A 17,826-nucleotide genomic window follows, 5' to 3' on the forward strand; every position below is an offset into this window, starting at 1 on the left:
ATAGAATGTTGTTAATAACTTTTCTGTTGATTTGCCTTTAATATTAAAACTTTTATGATAATCACTTAACCATTCTTTCTTTGGAGTTTCTTTCTCACATGCAAAAGGAAGATCTTTATGCTTATTATGAAGATCACTCGGGTACCTCAAATCAACTTCAAAATAATAACCTTCTTCTTCGTCATTCAATTCCTCTTGAGAAGAAATAACAATATTCATCAAAGCCTTTTCATAATCCTTTTCTTCCACCCACTCTAATTTACCATAAGGCAGAGATTGAGACATTGCCCATCCATACAAATTATTAGCATCAAAATACATCAAATAATTACTATCTTTTTCACTCTCATAATTTGGAAGATATTTATTATTTGCTTTAGCATATCTTTTTGAACATACTTGTGATATTCCACCTCTCTTGGACTTCTCAATCATCAAAAGCATATCCACATCACTGATTAAATCTATATCTTGTTTTGTCATTTTCAACATTGCACTCCAAGCTAAACCAGGAGCTGTGAAATAGTGGGCAGGATCTAATCCATAACAATTTTTATTATGACAGAGTGATCTAAAAGCTTCAAACACATCAGCTAACAATAAAACATCTGTTTTTAGATATAAATCGTGATATTCTCCAAGGTTCTTTATCTTAAATATTTTCCATATTTCTTGTGCGTGTTTATATTCCTTATCACTTATCTCTTCTTCATAAAGGTTATTATAGAAACTTTCTTTTGAAGGAAGTTGTGTTTCTTTAAATCTCATAAATGAATCCATATAATCATAAGGATAAATTCCCTTACTTGTAAGAATTTTCTCTTTACTTTGAATTTCATTCCTTGTTTGAATTTCCTCTCTCGTAAGAATTCCTTCTTTAATCAGAATTTCATCTTTAATCTGAATTTCCTCTTTAGTTCGAATTTTCTTTATAATTAGAATTTCATCTTCAGTTAGAATTTCTTCATTAATTAGAGTTTCCTCTTTACTTTGAATTCTCTCTTTAATCTGAATTTCCTCTTTAGTGAGAATTTCCTCTTTTGGAAAGAATGAATTAAGATTTGGAAAAGAGTCCGTGGAGCTTAGATTTGATGCGAGGTAGGCTAGTGGTGTTCCCATAAACTTGTAAGAATCTAAAAACCTAATACGAGTTAAAGGTTTTGTGAATATCATTTTTGAAAATGAAATATACTTTTGACTTGTGTTTGTTATGGCAGAAATATTCCCTGGTGTTTTTGAAAGTTCATTTATAAATAGATGTGTATCATAGTTGGCGCTGTTGTGAAGAAAGACTGGAATAAAAGAAGGTAATTTATAATTAAGATTACAACAGGAATGAGCGGGACCTCTATATTTACCAGTAAGATGACAATGGTCTCTAACTTTAGACTCCTTAATTTCCCCCTCACAAATATGACAGATATTGTTCATTCTAAATTCTAATTTTTCTTCTTTGGTTAATTTCATCGGTTCATTTGTTTCTTTCATTAATTTAGTGAGTCTTATACAATCCTTTTCTAATCGTTTTACAAACTCTTGTGAAGCATTTTTTCCACGATAATGTTCAAGTTTTTTATACTTTTCTCCAACAGATGATTTGATATAATAACAGAAACCACAAGGAATATGTTTTTGATATTTATTTGTATATGGTTCTTTTGGATTAGGAGAAGCAGTATTTATCTTTTTAAGGATACATTCAAAATCAGCGTATATCACAAATGGGTGCATGATAGATTTATTATAATCTTCAAAATAAATCTTTTCACCAGGTTTAGGCATTGTAATTACAGCTGATTTATGATTACTACAATATTTTGAATGTTGTTCTAATCGTTCTTTTGTATGAAATGAATTAAGACATCGCTTACAAGGATATATTTTGTTTGCTGTTCTGAATACCTGAGAAGAGATTAATCTTGATAAATTATTGATGTATGTGTAATGTGAATTCTTTCCAACACTAAAATATAAAAGGTCAATGTGTGTTTCTTCATTTTTATAGTTGTTTGAAATTTTTAATATTTGAACTTTGTTTGTATCCGTTAATCCATATACATTAATAGAAAGATTATTCTTTTTCTCAAATTTAGGAATATCTGTTAGTGGCATTGGGAATTTAAAATCTTTAATGTCCAAGGTATTCTCATATTTCATATATTGTTTTACTCTTTCTGAATTACATTTTGGTGGATGTAAGTGAGCAAGAACAGACCAGAGAAAACATTTATTATCATTGTTCTTAATATTAACAACTGCCTTCTTTAGTTTTATTTCTTTTGGTAATTCAATATAAGAAGAAGCTTTAAGAGGGTTTGATTTTAGAATGTGTATATCTGAAAAGATGATTTTTTAATATTGAATCCACTTCCTACCACTGTATTATCAACATCCTCCTCTTGTCTTGATAGTTCTTCATAAACCCCACTATTCAAAAAATCTTGAAATGATGTTATAAAATGAAGATCTGTTCTCATATAAGGAGTTTGTTCTTCATCTTGTCTTTTCATATTCATTTTCACTCCCATATAAAACTTTAAAGTTTTCATTTCTTTTAATGTCTTTTTAATAAATTTTTCAACATCGGGTTTCACTATTTCAATTGATTCAGCTATTGATGATGGACCGGGTTCTCCAAATTGAAAAATCCTTATTTTTATATGCCCTTTAAATGCCCCATCAGTGTTTTCAATATAATAGTCTCCCTTTACTTTAAACTCATTTTTCTTGTGTTTTTGTGATTGAAGATGTTGATTATAACTACTCTTCAAAACATCCTTTGAACAGATATCACAATGTTTTCTTTCCAACTCAAGAGGAGATATTTGATGAAATAGATTAAATGTGTGTTTGTTGGTTCGGAGGTGTTTTCTATAATGTTTATATTCGTGATTACAAACATCGCAGTACGTTGTATTCACCATATTTATAGAATAAAACTTTGCTTAAACTAAAATTTTCTTGATGAAAATTTCGTTTAATTTATAGGTGAATCTGTGCTTAAAAACATTTTATCCTCCAACTTTTTCACTTAATAAATACAATGTTTCAAGACACAAAAGACAAGTTTCAATCAATCTCTTCATCTGTTAAAGATACTGAGAAATATGTCAAGGATGTAAAATTGAACAAAGATAAATATAACAACTATTGGATAAAAACTATTATGGTAAATAATATGAGTTCTTCAATTTCCTTCAGTGGAAGGGCTTTTAGTATACCTGGTAGAACATCAATTAAAGTATCTCTAACAAAAGTTTCTCCTCTCCTTCTAGTAATATATTCAAAACTAGAAAAAGCAATGAAACAAGAAAAAGTATCAAAGAACAAAAACCTTATGGATGAAGCTTTAGAAAGAAAAGATAAGACCATCTGTAATATGCAAGGAGAAATTTGTATTTTTTTCAACAACCCTAAAGATGTAAATCTTGATGAAATAAAGGATGTTAATATATCAGGTGAAATGACATTTCGTTCAATAGTAGTTAACGATAATTTTAAAATTACCTTTAATATAAAAAATGTTGTCGTTGAATCTGATAATGAAAAAAGTATATCGATATCGATGGTAATATACAACTAAAAGTATAGATGAATTTCAGTTTAAGTAAAGTTTTACTTTATAAATATGCTAGACTTTCCTGATTCTCCATATGACAAATTTGAGAATTGTCCTGCGTGTGAAAGACGGGGATTAAACACAGAGTCAAAAGCCTATAAACAATGTATATTCTGTGATTATCTTCTAATTAATGATAATAAAAATATAAAAAGGAAAATAATTCTTTTAGATTTACACCAAAAATGAATTACTTTACAAGATTGATTAGAGAAATGAATGTAAAGTATGAGGATGATAACACACCTTTCCTTACAAGGGAAGAAACTGAACGTATAAGAGAAATGTTCAAAGGATTGTTGTTGTATATTATTCATGGATGTAATTTTCAGGGAAATATCAACACAAGATATTGTATAAATAAAATAATGGATTATCTTGAAATTAAACCTGAACTTAGGATAAAATATAGAGTTTCTAAAAAGCCAATAATAAATTAAATAACCTGTTTTTCAAATATATAAATGAATGATTTTTTACCTATTTGGGAAAATAAGATAAAATTTAACAACCATAAAAATCTCCCAAATTCATTAAGATGTCTCATAGTTGGTTCAAGTGGATGTGGAAAAACCTGCTTACTTTTAAAAATGCTCCTCACTCCCAACTTTTTAGATTATGATAATTTAATAATTTTCACAAAGTCGAAGTTTTCAACCAGAGTATCAACTACTCTCACAAGGTTTTAATGCTGGTCTTCAAAAGAAGATATAATAGGTTTATTTAAACGTCAAAAAAACCTAAATGATTATAACATTGAAGATATAATTCAACTATTTTGTGATACACAGAGATGTAAAAAGAAATCAAATCTTATAACTTGTATTCTTAGTGATAATACGGATGATATACCGTCTCCCCAAGATTTGGATAAATCAAAAAAGAACCTCGTTATCTTTGATGATTGTGTTAATGAGAGAAACCAAACGGTAATGGACAGCTACTACACAAGAGGGAGACATTCTTCTTGTAATTGTATTTATCTTAGTCAATCGTACTTTCAACTTCCTCGTCGTTCCATCAGAAACAATGCTAATACTTTTATTTTATTCAAGTTAAATTCAATAGATATCAATAATTTTTGGAGAGATAATTGTTCTACATTATGTAGTAAAAAGAAATTTGAGGATTATATGAAGCACACGACTGAAAAATATAAATATATTGTTGTGAAACAAGATGAGATATTAAGGGATATATTTTTTGTTTTATAAACAATTACATATATAAATGACAACTATTATTATAAATCTTGTGGGTAAATCTGCTTCTGGAAAAAACTTTCATAAATCAAGGTTCTTGTGTAGTACAAATGAGAATATTGTAAATTTACTTAAAAAACACCCCGTGATACGCATTGTATCAACAACAACTAGAGCAATAAGACCTGGAGAAGTAAAAGGTGAAGATTATCACTATATTTCAGTGGAGGAACATATGCGATTGAGGAATGAAGGACAAATATTTGAGGAGGTTTCTCTTGGTACAACAAAATATTCACATTGTAAGAGTGAGTTAAAGAAACTAAAATCTGGTGGTGTTGGGATATTAGAAACTAATCCAGAAGGAACGAGACAAATTATTAAATATCTGAGCGGAGTGAAGATTTTATCATTCGGTTTTGATGTTGATGAAGAAACTCAACACAAACATATGAAAAGCAGAGATGCAAGGATTAGTGAAGAAGAAATTACAACTCGCATTAATGTTAATAAAGAATTTGATGAAATATTTAAAGAAAAGGATTTATTTGAACACATCTACTTGAATGATGAAGAAAAGGAAAATTTCCCTGTTGATCTTTACAATTCATTAAATGATATTTTACAATAAATAAATGGATACAAAAGAAAGAGCAAGAAGATTTAAGGAACATCAAGAGTTGGTTTCAAAAGTTGTAAAACAACAGGAAGACATAAAGAAGAAACGCAGACAGAAACTAACGGGCAAAGAAGCATTTCAAAAAAACAAGAGAAATTTTTTAAACCACTTTTAAAAACTTCCCAAGAAAAATGAAAGATGTTTCCACAGTTCCCACAGTAGAATATACTCCTAGAAAGCTTCAAATGTTAAAAGATTTCAGTCAAATGACGGAGGAAGAATTAGAGCATATTGGAGAATTAGAACATGATGAAGGTTTATTTCAACAACTGGAAGAGATTAATCAACCCCTGATTATATTGTGAATGCTGTTCAAAACAATGAATATTCAGCGGATTCAAAAACCAAAGCAGGACTCATTCCAACAGAACAACCAGCAATATTTCATCTTGTTCAAGAAAAGGTATTGATATTTAATGATGAATTAAGGTTCTTAAGTTCTGCTCAACCCCCTGTTAAACTAACTCCGAGATTAATGTTTCTTCTCACAAAAGATGGAAGACAAGGTTCAACTGTGAGGGATGAATCAAAGTATATTGATAAACCATTGGATATGGAAAATAATGATGATAGAGTATATATTGATTTGCTGAACACTCTAAATTATAAGGTTATTCTTTCTGGTAAAAGTAGGAAGAATGAGAAGGAGAAACACATTATTCAGGCTTTAAGTATCCTTGGTTCAGGTATTAGTTTTCTTCCAAATGACCCATCGCAATTAGTTAATAGACTGTTATTGTTGTTCGGCAGTAAGAAGGCTGGAAATAACAATTGTTTTAATGAAGCATCAGCCATTTTAGACCAGTTGATGAACATGAAAATAATTAATAAATCTCAATATAAAGACATTTTATCTCATATTAAATAAGATGAGAAGCACAATCCTGAGTTTTAATTTCACAACAAGCGACCACACATCTTCATTCCCATACCCACTACAACTTGACACAACAAAAGAATATGAGGCATCTTTATTGTCCATGGAGACTTATAATACCTTATTTAATATAACCGAGAAAAATGACAAGTTTAGTTATAATCCGGGAAGTGGATACAAAACGATAACAGTCTCACCGGAGCATACGAGATTTCTCAAATATCTTCCGAAATTGCTCGTCTTATGAAAGAACAGGGTGATGAACCAAAAAATATTGTTATAAACATTCAAAAACATACTTCAAAATCAACGATTAAAGTTAAAAATAACTACAAGGTTGATTTCACAATTGATAATTCATTTAGAGAGTTATTAGGTTTCTCCTCAAAAAAGATTGAAACTAATGGGACGTTTTACAGTGATAATGTCATTCAAATATCCTCAGGAATAAATTCGGTGTTAATTCACTGTGATTTGATTGATGGTGCTTATAATGATGGATTAAAAACAAATACAATATTTTCATTCAGCGCATACTCAACCCCAATTGGTTATAAATTCAATATGGAGCCTAAAAATTTGGTTTATCTACCTGTGTCAGGAAAAACCATACACAGAGTAAATTTTAGGATAACCGACCAAGATAATCGTGTGATCTCTTTTAATGGAGAAGTTATATCCATCAGAATTCACCTACGTGAAGTTTTTCAATAAATAAATACGATGGTTATTGTGAGGAAGCACGAGTTGGGAAAATATAAAATAATTACAGGGGATGGGATGTTCCTTTCCCCGTACTACAAGGGTGAAGGTATGTATCTTGGTAGAGGATACTATAAACCTAAGAGACAAAGGGGTGTCGGACATCAATTTAGAGGAGATGGGATAATTGATACTCTCATGGGTATTGGTTCAACTATTCTTAAACATAAAGACCTAATTGGTTCAACTGCTTCTGCTGTGGGAAATGTAGCAGGTGCTGTAAAGAGTATAAAAGATGCTCAGAAAGAATCTCATAAATTACAAGCACTAAAAGAAATTAAGAAAGGTAAAACTCAGTTGTCCCCCCAAGAACGACAGAAAATAATTCAAATACTTGGATCAGGGTTTCAAAAGTTTTAACATCTTTTTTCCTAAATAAATACAAGTATGGAAGCAATTGATAGTATCTATGATTTGGATGATACTATTATTATCTCAAACTCCACTAAAAAAGAAGATTACTTCAAGGTAAATGCAATAACTGGAACAGACTGGAATACAAATGGTACAAAAAGTTTTGAAATAAATAATCAACAAACCTATTTGAATCTCTCCGAAAGTTTCTTGTTGTGTAAATTTAAATTCACTAAGGCTGGGAATAACACAAACGCTACACTTGTAAATGATTTCTTCTGGAAAATGTTTGATAGTGTGCGATTGTATATTGGAACACAAGAAGTTGAAGCGGTTGATTATGTCTCTGCTGTATCTGAAATGATGAAATTTACACTCTATACATTCAGTGATAGAATGGGAAAGGGGTCTGTCGAAGGTTTTATTCCTGATATGTCAACGGGAACAAACACAGACCCTGGATATATTCAAAGGAAAGGAATGTATAATGATGATACAAAAGCAGAAAATAGTTTTACTGTGGCAGTTCCTCTTAAAGGTATATTTGGATTTTGTGATTATGATAAAGTTCTGTATGGTCTTAAAATTAGATTTCAACTACAAAGGAATGATAATGAAAATAGATTGCTTTTTGGTGTTGGTAATGCTTTTGGTGATCAGAATAAATTTGTAATTGAGGAGATGAGTTGGTATATCAGTGAATATACTCCTAATCTTAAAACAGAAGAGATGTTGAATCGAAGACTTAACTCAAAAAACCACTCAGTGTATCATACCTCAAAAGAAGATGTCAACACGTTAAACTCAATCAAACTACTTACACGTGGAATTTGGGTGTTCTGGAAGGAAAGCCACGATATCTGTGGATGATTTTTAAAAAGCCAGATGGTGATACTGCGACTGATAAGAATAATGCATTGAGTGATAATGCTAAGGTGAAACAACTTCGCGTTTCTCTAGATGGAACATTTTATCCACGAGATAGATTGGAAATTAATTGGGAAAAAATGATTTTGCTGAAGCATACAAGTCTTACCAAAAGGTGTGTGAAAGTAATGGAAATAAAGAACCTATTTTGGATATGACAGCATTTAAAAGTTTGTATACAATCTATACGTTTGACCTGAGCGCTCAAAAAGAAACTATAAAGTCTAATCGAGTGGATACTTCCCTATACATTGAAAGAGGAGAGAGTGAAGAAGTTGATACATATTGTTTGCTTTTGGAAGAAACAGAATTGCAGATTAATACAGATAATGGTGTGATGATTAGTCTCACATAATTTTTTGTTAAATAAATGAGTGGCAAAGTACCAACTGGGGTATATGTTAATCAAATCGATCTTCATAAACTATCATCTTGTGTTCAAAATCAAAAGCCTTGTACGATTAACGTTAATACAATTCAGAGAAAAGGAGCAGTAAGAATTGATGTTTTGCTCACAAGAGAACAGGTTAAAATCTTGAATGACACTGGCTCACTTAAAATTAAAATGACAAAACCAATGTTGAAAAAATATTCAATAAGAGAGACGAGTGGAGGATTTCTCCCATTTCTAATTCCTTTATTTGCTGGTTTAAGTGCGGTTGGAGCATTGACGGGTGGTATTTCAACAGCGGTCAAAACTGCCAACGAAAGGAAGGCTCAACTCCAGGCTCAAAAAGAATTGGAAAGACATAACAAAGAGTTGGAGAAACAAATTAGTGGAAGTGGTGTAATTGTAGATTTTGCTGAAAAACTTGAAGGTCTGCCTGATAAAGCGAGATTGTTAGTTGGAGATATGCTTTCTTCTATAGCACAAGCAGGTGTAAAATTAACGAAAAGAGGTAATGGATTATATCTTTCTAATAAATAAATGAGCATTGATGAGTGGTTGAAAGAATTTGGAAAGAATACAACATCAAATTTACAACTTGCCAAATATTGTAAGAAATTAAAAATTCATAATGTGGTTATTTGTATGAGAGATGAATTAACAAATGTGTCGAAACATACAAAGAATATTATTATGAACTTAGAAGATAATGATGGGAACGGTTCTCATTGGGTTTGTATTTTTAATAGTCAAGACAAATATTATTTTGATAGTTTTGGTCTTCCACCACCTGTTGAAGTCATAAAATTCTTACAGAATGGTGTTTATCAAACATTTCGAGTCCAATAATTAAATTCCAAGTGTTGTGGTCAATTATGTCTATATGTGTTATTTCAACTCAACAAAAATAAAAAATTTTATGATATTATTTTTAATCTAATATAAATGACTTATGTTGGTAAAGATGGTTCTATCTTTGGTGTATCTCAACTGGATATTGATTTATCAAATTATTACACAAAGGCACAGGCTGAACGATATAAATATAATATAAACAAAAATATTAACATGAAAAATGCTTATAAATTAAAAAATTATCCAAGCCCGACTGACGCGAATGACTTGGTGAGATTAAGCGATTTATCACAATATATATACTTAAATAAAACGGCTGTGTATTCTAAAGATACAGAAGTGTTGATATTATCTCCAGGTCATACAGAATTCACAGTTCGAATTAAAATAAATTTTTATAAAGAAGGGCGTATCGTTTGTATGAGAATAGAACAATGGGGGTATGATATGAATGATTTAGGGTATAATTGGTCATTTAAAATTAACCTCGAAGACCTGGAACAATTAAATCAGTCTCGTAAGGAAGAATATTATCCACTTGGTATCGAGAATGAGTTTTGTGGAGCCACGATTAGTAAACAACAAATAAAAGAATTTAATAAGGGTAAATATAATAATGGTTTTGCCCTTGTTTATCTCATGAAAACAGAAAAAACAGGATTATATATAATAAGTAAGGAAATACAAAATGATTTAACTATGGGAAGATGGGGAGGTGTTTCGTGCCATAATATTATTCTAACATATATTTCTAATACATAAATGACAGCAAGAAGGCTTCAAGAAAATTATCATTTCTGTGTCCAAGCATACCTTCAAGAAAAGGGTATTCGGTATTTTAATAAATATGTTCTACAACATAAGAATGAGGTATTTTCAATAAAAGATTGGCATTATGCTGATGTTGATAAACCGACAACTTTAGATTTAATTAGAATGTTAAATAATGAAAAAATTATAAGGTTAAGAAAAGGTAAGGCTCTTTTAGAAATTCAAAAGAAATTTTATTGGTCTCCTGTTGTAAAAAATTATTTTGGATACAGGAATAACAAGAAATCCTGATGAATATATGTATAATATTCTATGGGGTGTAAACGATTCAAGTATAGTAAGGGATGAGGAAGGAGTTGAAGAAGAGAGGGAAGAGGAGGAAAAGGAGAAGGAGGAGAGAGAGAAGGAGGAAAGAGAGAATAGAGAGAGGGAGGAAAGAGAGAATAGAGAGAGGGAGGAAAGAGAGAATAGAGAGAGGGAGGAAAGAGAGAGAATGAATAAATATCAAAATATGGAAACCAGTGAGATTCAAAAAAGAATAGAGGTATTAAAGAAATTAACTTATCTCACCAGGGAGGAATACAAAGAATTAACAAGTCTATTTGCAATACTTTCAACAAAACTATTAGCATCGTCAAGCTATTCATTTTAATTCAAGTTTTTTCTTAAATAAATGGAGGAGAGAGTGAAGGCATTTCTAAGGATTCTTTATGTTTTAAAAATTAAGATTCAAATGTGCATGTTGGAAACTAAAAAGGTTTTTGCACTCTGCAGAAATTTTTCTCATAAATAAATGAGTTATTGTCTCAAATGTAAAAAGAAAACTAATACTAAAAATATTTCATATATTAAAAGTAAAAATAACAGGGTTATACAAAAAGGTATATGTTCGGTGTGTGGTTCAAGAAAATCAATTTATCTCCAAACACAAACTCGGAGGAGATATACAAAAGTTTTTATCAGGAAGTAAATTTACAACTACTGGAATACCAGGGGAATTACATCTTCCAGGGTATTCTTTCTGTGGTCCAGGCACAAACTTGGATAAAAGATTAGATGAGGCAGACAATCCTAAATCCTGGAGTAAACCAATCAATAGAGTTGATGAAGTGTGCATGAGACACGATATTGATTATGGGAATACCACAACGTTGGAAGAAAAGCATGAAGCCGATAGAGAAATGTTATATAATTTGTCTCTGATACAAAATCCAACCTTGAGAGAAAAAGTTGATAGGTTCATCGTGAAGAAGATGATTAGTGCTAAATTGAAACTTGGACTTGGAAATTCAAAAAACTTATAGGCTCTAATGATGCCATTAAGACTGAAGAGCAATTAGCTGATGAATTACATAAACCAATATTCACAAAGTTTCAGAGAAGGAAAGTTTATTCCAAGGAAGTTGATTATATCTGGTCTGCTGATTTGATTGAACTCAATAATGATAAGGGGTACAAGTATGCTTTAACCGTTATTGATTTGAGGAGTAGATATGCGTGGGTTGTCCCTTTAAAAAACAAAACAGGTAATACTCTTATGTTAGCTTTTCAACAGATATTTAATAAAAGTAAGAGAAAACCTAAGAAATTGTGGACTGATGAGGGTAGAGAGTTTTATAACAAGACATTTATGAATTTTCTAAAAAATAACAGTATTACATTATACAATACCTTTAATGAAGGGAAGGCAGTTGTTGTTGAACGTTTTAATCGTACCTTAAAAGAGAGACTATATAAAAAATTCACACAACTCGGTTCACAACAATGGTTATCTTTTATTCAGGATATTGTGGATAAGTATAATGACACGATTCACACGTCAACGAATATGAAGCCATCAGAAACATTTACAAAATTAAAATATGAAAAAGAGATTAATGTCAGAAAACCTAAGTTCAAAGTTGGTGATATCGTAAGAATATATAGGTGGAAATCTCATTTTGAAAAGGGTTTTACTGAACGATGGACGAAAGAACTTTTTAAAATTGTTGATGTAATAGATACAGTTCCTTGGACTTATAAAATATATGATTTGGAAGGGAAGAGATTTTAGGTTCATTTTATTCACAGGAATTACAAAAGACAAAACTAAGCAGATAATACACCTTTGTGGACACTAGAGGGACAAGTCCGAGGTGTATTACAGTATATAATGTGTGTCAAGGGGGACGTTCTTAGATCTGTGAACCCCAAACACAGAATCCTCAACTGAATAGTCAAGGTTTAACTTTTGTTTGTGTGTGTGTGTGTGTGTGTAATGGGAGCAATAGGTTGGCGCTTCACTCCCTCCTACTATACACCGTTGTGGACACTCGAGGGCCAAGTCCGAGGTGTATAACAGTATATAATGTGTGTCAAGGGGGACGTTCTTAGATCTGTGAACCCCAAACACAGAATCCTCAACTGAATAGTCAAGGCTTAACTTTTGTTTGTTGATGTGTATGTGTGTGTGTCCCAACCCTCACATTCAAAATCTCAACCCCAACCCTCACATTCAAAATCTCAACCCCAACTCAATCCTCGCCCAACACAATGTCTTTTTCAAAATGAGATTTCCACCTATATATATATATTTTTACGTTTTTTTTTCTTCTTCCAATTCTGTCTTTTAAGGCTTTCAGGTTTGATGACGTAAAAAGGGGGAGTAAGCCTGCACTTTCTTCCCAGAACTTTCTTGATCTTGCTCCCATCAAGCACCATCCGACAAAGAACTACATCGATAGGTTTAGATCCCAAAGAGTGATAGCAACTCCAAAAGTCTCCAAAATATAAATAAATAAAATAATAATAATAATAATAATAAATAAATAAATAAATAAATAAAAGCCCCCAAAAAAGTTTCAAGTGTCCAACATAAACCCAACTTTCCAAGTCTTCAAGGTATAACCACATTCCCGTTGAGTTTCCAAGATATGTATCACATTGTGAGTTATCAATCCAGAACCCACATTTCAAGTATTCAAAGTAAAACCAACTTACTCTTATTTTTTTCTCTTAAGGATAACTCATTTACTGATTTTTTCAAAATTTGTGAGTCTCCAAGGTAGGACCCATATTTAGAACCATCTTGGCAGAACCCTTTTCCTGAGTCTCCAAGGTAGTTATTTAAACCATCAAGGCAGAACTCATTTACTGATTTTTTCAAAATTTGTGAGTCTCCAAGGTAGACCCCATATTTAGAACCATCTTGGCAGAACCCTTTTCCTGAGTCTCCAAGGTAGTTATTTAAACCATCAAGGCAGAACTCATTTACTGATTTTTTCAAAATTTGTGAGTCTCCAAGGTAGGCCCCATATTTAGAACCATCTTGGCAGAACCCTTTTCCTGAGTCTCCAAGGTAGTTATTTAAACCATCAAGGCAGAACTCATTTCTTGATTTTTTCAAAATTTGTGAGTCTCCAAGGTAAAACTTGTATTCTGGCTCATCAAGGTATAACTTGTTCAGTGGGTATTGTCTTGATAACTCACAATGAGTACTATTGCTGTAAAACTCTTTTTCAGGATTTTGCTGGTCTCCAAGGTATAACTCTTTGGTTGGGTCATCAAGGACAAACTCGTTCTGTGGGTCTTGGTCGCTCATAAGGTCTTCAACCAAGCCAACAATTTCGCCCCAAGTTGTAGCAAAAGCAGTATTTTCATTTCGTATTTCAGACACAATTTCCTGTGAGAGAAAATAATAATGTATTAATTAAGTTATTTAATTATTAAATGAGTATGCTTCAATCAAAGTTTGAAAATAGGAAAATAAAAAATCTTACCTCAAGAGATAAGAGGTTTGAATCCAGTTCATCAACTTGAAGGTTTAGTTCCATACAAGACAGAGAGTTCCAAGGAACACCAAAGTCATCCCACTCAAGGTCTTGGTCGCTCATAAGGTCTTCAACCAAGCCAACAATTTCGCCCCAAGTTGTAGCAAAAGCAGTATTTTCATTTCGTATTTCAGACACAATTTCCTGTGAGAGAAAATAATAATGTATTAATTAAGTTATTTAATTATTAAATGAGTATGCTTCAATCAAAGTTTGAAAATAGGAAAATAAAAAATCTTACCTCAATAGATAAGAGGTTTGAATCCAGTTCATCAACTTGAAGGTTTAGTTCCATACAAGACAGAGAGTTCCAAGGAACACCAAAGTCATCCCACTCAAGGTCTTGGTCGCTCATAAGGTCTTCAACCAAGCCAACAATTTCCCCCCAAGTTGTAGCAAAAGCAGTATTTTCATTTCGTATTTCAGACACAATTTCCTGTGAGAGAAAATAATAATGTATTAATTAAGTTATTTAATTATTAAATGAGTATGCTTCAATCAAAGTTTGAAAATAGGAAAATAAAAAATCTTACCTCAATAGATAAGAGGTTTGAATCCAGTTCATCAACTTGAAGGTTTAGTTCCATAGAAGACAGAGAGTTCGAGACAAGCACACAAAACACCATTGCCAGCAAAAACAAATGTTTAAAATGGAGCCTGGGTTTGAAGCTTTTATAGAGAAAGACTGGTGGGTGTGGTTTCCTTTGGAAATTCCCTGGGCAAGCCTAGGGAAGCCTTCATTGGGAAATTTTTCAAAACCATAACATCCTGTAATTTTCTAGTGATTTCTTTGTGAGTCAGAGATGAACTGGAAATGATGTAAGAGTGGGCGGGGCTTAGCAAAAGTAGGCGGAGCTTAGGAAAAGTGGGCGTGGCTTAGAAAAAATACCTTATGAAAAGTGGGCGGAGCTTAGCAAAAGTGGGCGGGGCTTAGGAAAAGTGGGCGTGGCTTAGAAAAAATACCTTATGAAAAGTGGGCGGAGCTTAGCAAAAGTGGGCGGGGCTTATTGAATACCTTGTGGAAAGTGGGCGGGGCTTAAAGAAAAGTGGGCGGGGCTTATTGAATACCTTGTGGAAAGTGGGCGGGGCTTAACAAAAGTGGGCGGGGCTTAACAAAAAATAACCTGTGGCTCAGGAGGTGGTCAAACAAGAGCATTAAGAGAAGTTTATCATTTCGTAATGGCACAAATGGGGTATCTTAAAAAATATAAAGATTCAAATGTTTTGTTTGTCAATATTTTAGATGGGGATTATTGTGCAAAGAAAATTAAACTATTGAAGGAATTTGAGAATGAACAAATCTTTATAGGTTCAATGAGTGAGCTGTTCAACCCCCAGGTGTTCAATTCAATGAGGTTCAACCTCCAGGTTAAAAGGGGAGACAAATAAATATACCTTGGGATAAAAAGGGGGGTTTATTTTTAAGGAAAAAAATATGAATCGCTGAAAATCCCCCATTCATTTACATGGGGAAAAGTGAGCCAGAATCAGTATTCTTACCCTACTAACATAAAACCTCGAAAAGGCACATCCGCGGGTCCCCGGCAATATTCCTGGCAAGTTTCAACCAGATCGGACCGGCGGTCGTCGAGAAATGGCGGTCGCAGACAAACAGACGGACACACACACACACACACACACACACACACACACACACACACACACACACACACACACACACACACACACACACACACACACACACACACACACACACACACACACACACACATTGCTGGAATTATTGATAGATATACCTTAATCCGTGCCACCCGTGATGGTCTTTGGGAGCTGTACCTGTCGTCCCTTGATTCTCTGTGCAAGTACTTCTTTGCTTATGACATGCAGAAGTATGCCAGGCTGGTTCCACTTTACCTTGCGGAGATGACAGCCCTTCAGAGCACAGATCCAGACATACATCAAGAGTTCATTGATGGAAACTTTGTAGTCAACAAAAACCAGATCCCATTCTGTGCCATTGGGGTGGATCATGCTCTTGAGCATATCAACCGCATCATGAAAGTCACTGGAGGACTCGTGGGCATTACACAGAATGCCAGTGTTCGGGAGAGATTCTTCCTTACAGCTCCAGAGCTTAGTAGGCTTGCGGAAGAAGCACATGTGATGGCTGGCTCACCAACAACTACACGTAAGGAACATCATGACCTGTCACTGGCTGTATGGACAAGACAGGAAGAGAACATTGCTCGGCTCACGACTGTGCTCATATCGTCCATGAATCCTATGAAGTACGAGGGTGAAAGCCTGCCCAACATCATCACAAAGGTTGTGATGCCAGTTGAGGTGCAGAAAGATGTGTGCAACCAAGAAGACATTGGGCAGCAGAAGTATGCCAACTTTGTTGAGGAACGCATCAACACGAATAAGGTCAGTGTCTGGGCCAGAATGAAGAAGGTTCAACTGAAGACATGGAAAAGTGCAAGGAAGGCGGTGAAACACAAAGTGGCTGATCAGGTAGTGGAGCTCAAGGACGACAGATCACTATTTGCCCGCATGTTGATTGTTGCACGCTCACTCTCCAAGATGAACCTCAAGGAGAGCATTGGCCAGCATGAGCTCACGTCTCTCCCATGAGCCTTGTCCACAGTGAGTGGTGAACTCCTACCATGCACAGACAAAGGCAAGCTGATGGCTGTACTTGAGGACCTCCCAAACAAAATTAGTGTTGATCTGCAGCCAGAGGATGTCACCAATGACATTGTTCCCTTGACACCAAGGAAGGCAACTGTAATTGATGGAATGGCAATTGTCCAGGCAATGGGTAAGCCATCTTGGGTCAAGACATGTGCTCAATGAGCTGACCACTTCATAGCTACACTGGACAGCAAGTGCAGAGAACATGATGAGCTCCACCTCGTCTTTGATAGTTATGATCTTCCCACTTCACTGAAAGAGGCCACAAGGGAGAGACGCCAGGGTCGTAAGCCAGCAACTGCTTACCTCGTCACAGACAATACACAAATTGGCAAGGTGTCAGCAAAGCAGTTCCAATCCAGTACCGCAATCAAAGATGAACTGACAGTTTATCTTGCAAAGAAAGCTCTCCACCACTTTGAGGGTAAGCCCAAGGTCTTCATAGTGACTTTGCGGCAAAAGGTCCTCTCAAACTCCATGGATGTTCAACATCTCTGCAGCTCCCAAGAAGAAGCTGACACGAGATTTATCCTGCACAGTCTGGATGCTGTTCGAAGAGGAGCAACAGAACTCTACTTTCAGTCACCTGACACTGACGTTTTTGTCCTTGCAATCCACTGTTACCATCAGCTCTGCAGGAACACATACTTTGTCACTGGTGTGGGGAACAAGGAGCGAGTAATCTCACTGGGACCAATTGTGAATGCACTTGGTGATGCAAAGGCTGAAGCCTTGCCAGGATTTCATGCCTTCTCTGGAGCTGACGTAACAGGTCGATTTGCAGGCAAGGGGAATCTGACCTGTTGGCAAGCACTTGGCAGATGCTCCATGGAGGTGGTATCTGCATTTGCTGCCTTAGGGATGTCCGAGAAGCTGGAAGTTGACACTGAACGAGCCATTGAGACATTTGTTTGCCAGCTCTATGAGC

The 17,826-nt window shown here is 33.9% G+C and overlaps 2 protein-coding genes across 10 annotated transcripts in view; one reads left to right on the top strand and one right to left on the bottom strand.

Annotated features, from left to right (window-relative positions):
- Positions 1–17,826, top strand: part of LOC147031974 (transcription factor RFX3-like) — a 248,527-nt gene that overhangs the window by 100,991 nt on the left and 129,710 nt on the right. The gene's annotated exons all lie outside the window — the stretch shown is intronic.
- Positions 13,394–15,103, bottom strand: LOC147031975 (uncharacterized). The gene is made up of 4 exons (XM_085859942.1): positions 14,777–15,103; positions 14,485–14,679; positions 14,193–14,387; positions 13,394–14,095 (listed from the first exon to the last, which is right to left on the bottom strand). The coding sequence occupies exons 1-4, from the start codon at positions 14,867–14,869 to the stop codon at positions 13,394–13,396; spliced, it is 1,185 nt and encodes a 394-aa protein (XP_085716068.1). The 5' UTR covers positions 14,870–15,103.

The sequence above is a fragment of the Eptatretus burgeri genome, chromosome 2, assembly GCF_056783735.1.
Source record: "Eptatretus burgeri isolate ZD-2024b chromosome 2, Ebu_testis_v1, whole genome shotgun sequence".
NCBI lineage: Eukaryota > Metazoa > Chordata > Myxini > Myxiniformes > Myxinidae > Eptatretus > Eptatretus burgeri.

Coding starts and splice junctions, on each gene's coding strand:
- LOC147031975 (XM_085859942.1), bottom strand. CDS start 14,869: ATGGTGTTTTGTGTGCTTGTCTCGAACTCTCTGTCTTCTATGGAACTA. Junction 14,680..14,776: donor CAAACCTCTTATCTATTGAG/GTAAGATTTTTT, acceptor TTTCTCTCACAG/GAAATTGTGTCTGAAATACG. Junction 14,388..14,484: donor CAAACCTCTTATCTATTGAG/GTAAGATTTTTT, acceptor TTTCTCTCACAG/GAAATTGTGTCTGAAATACG.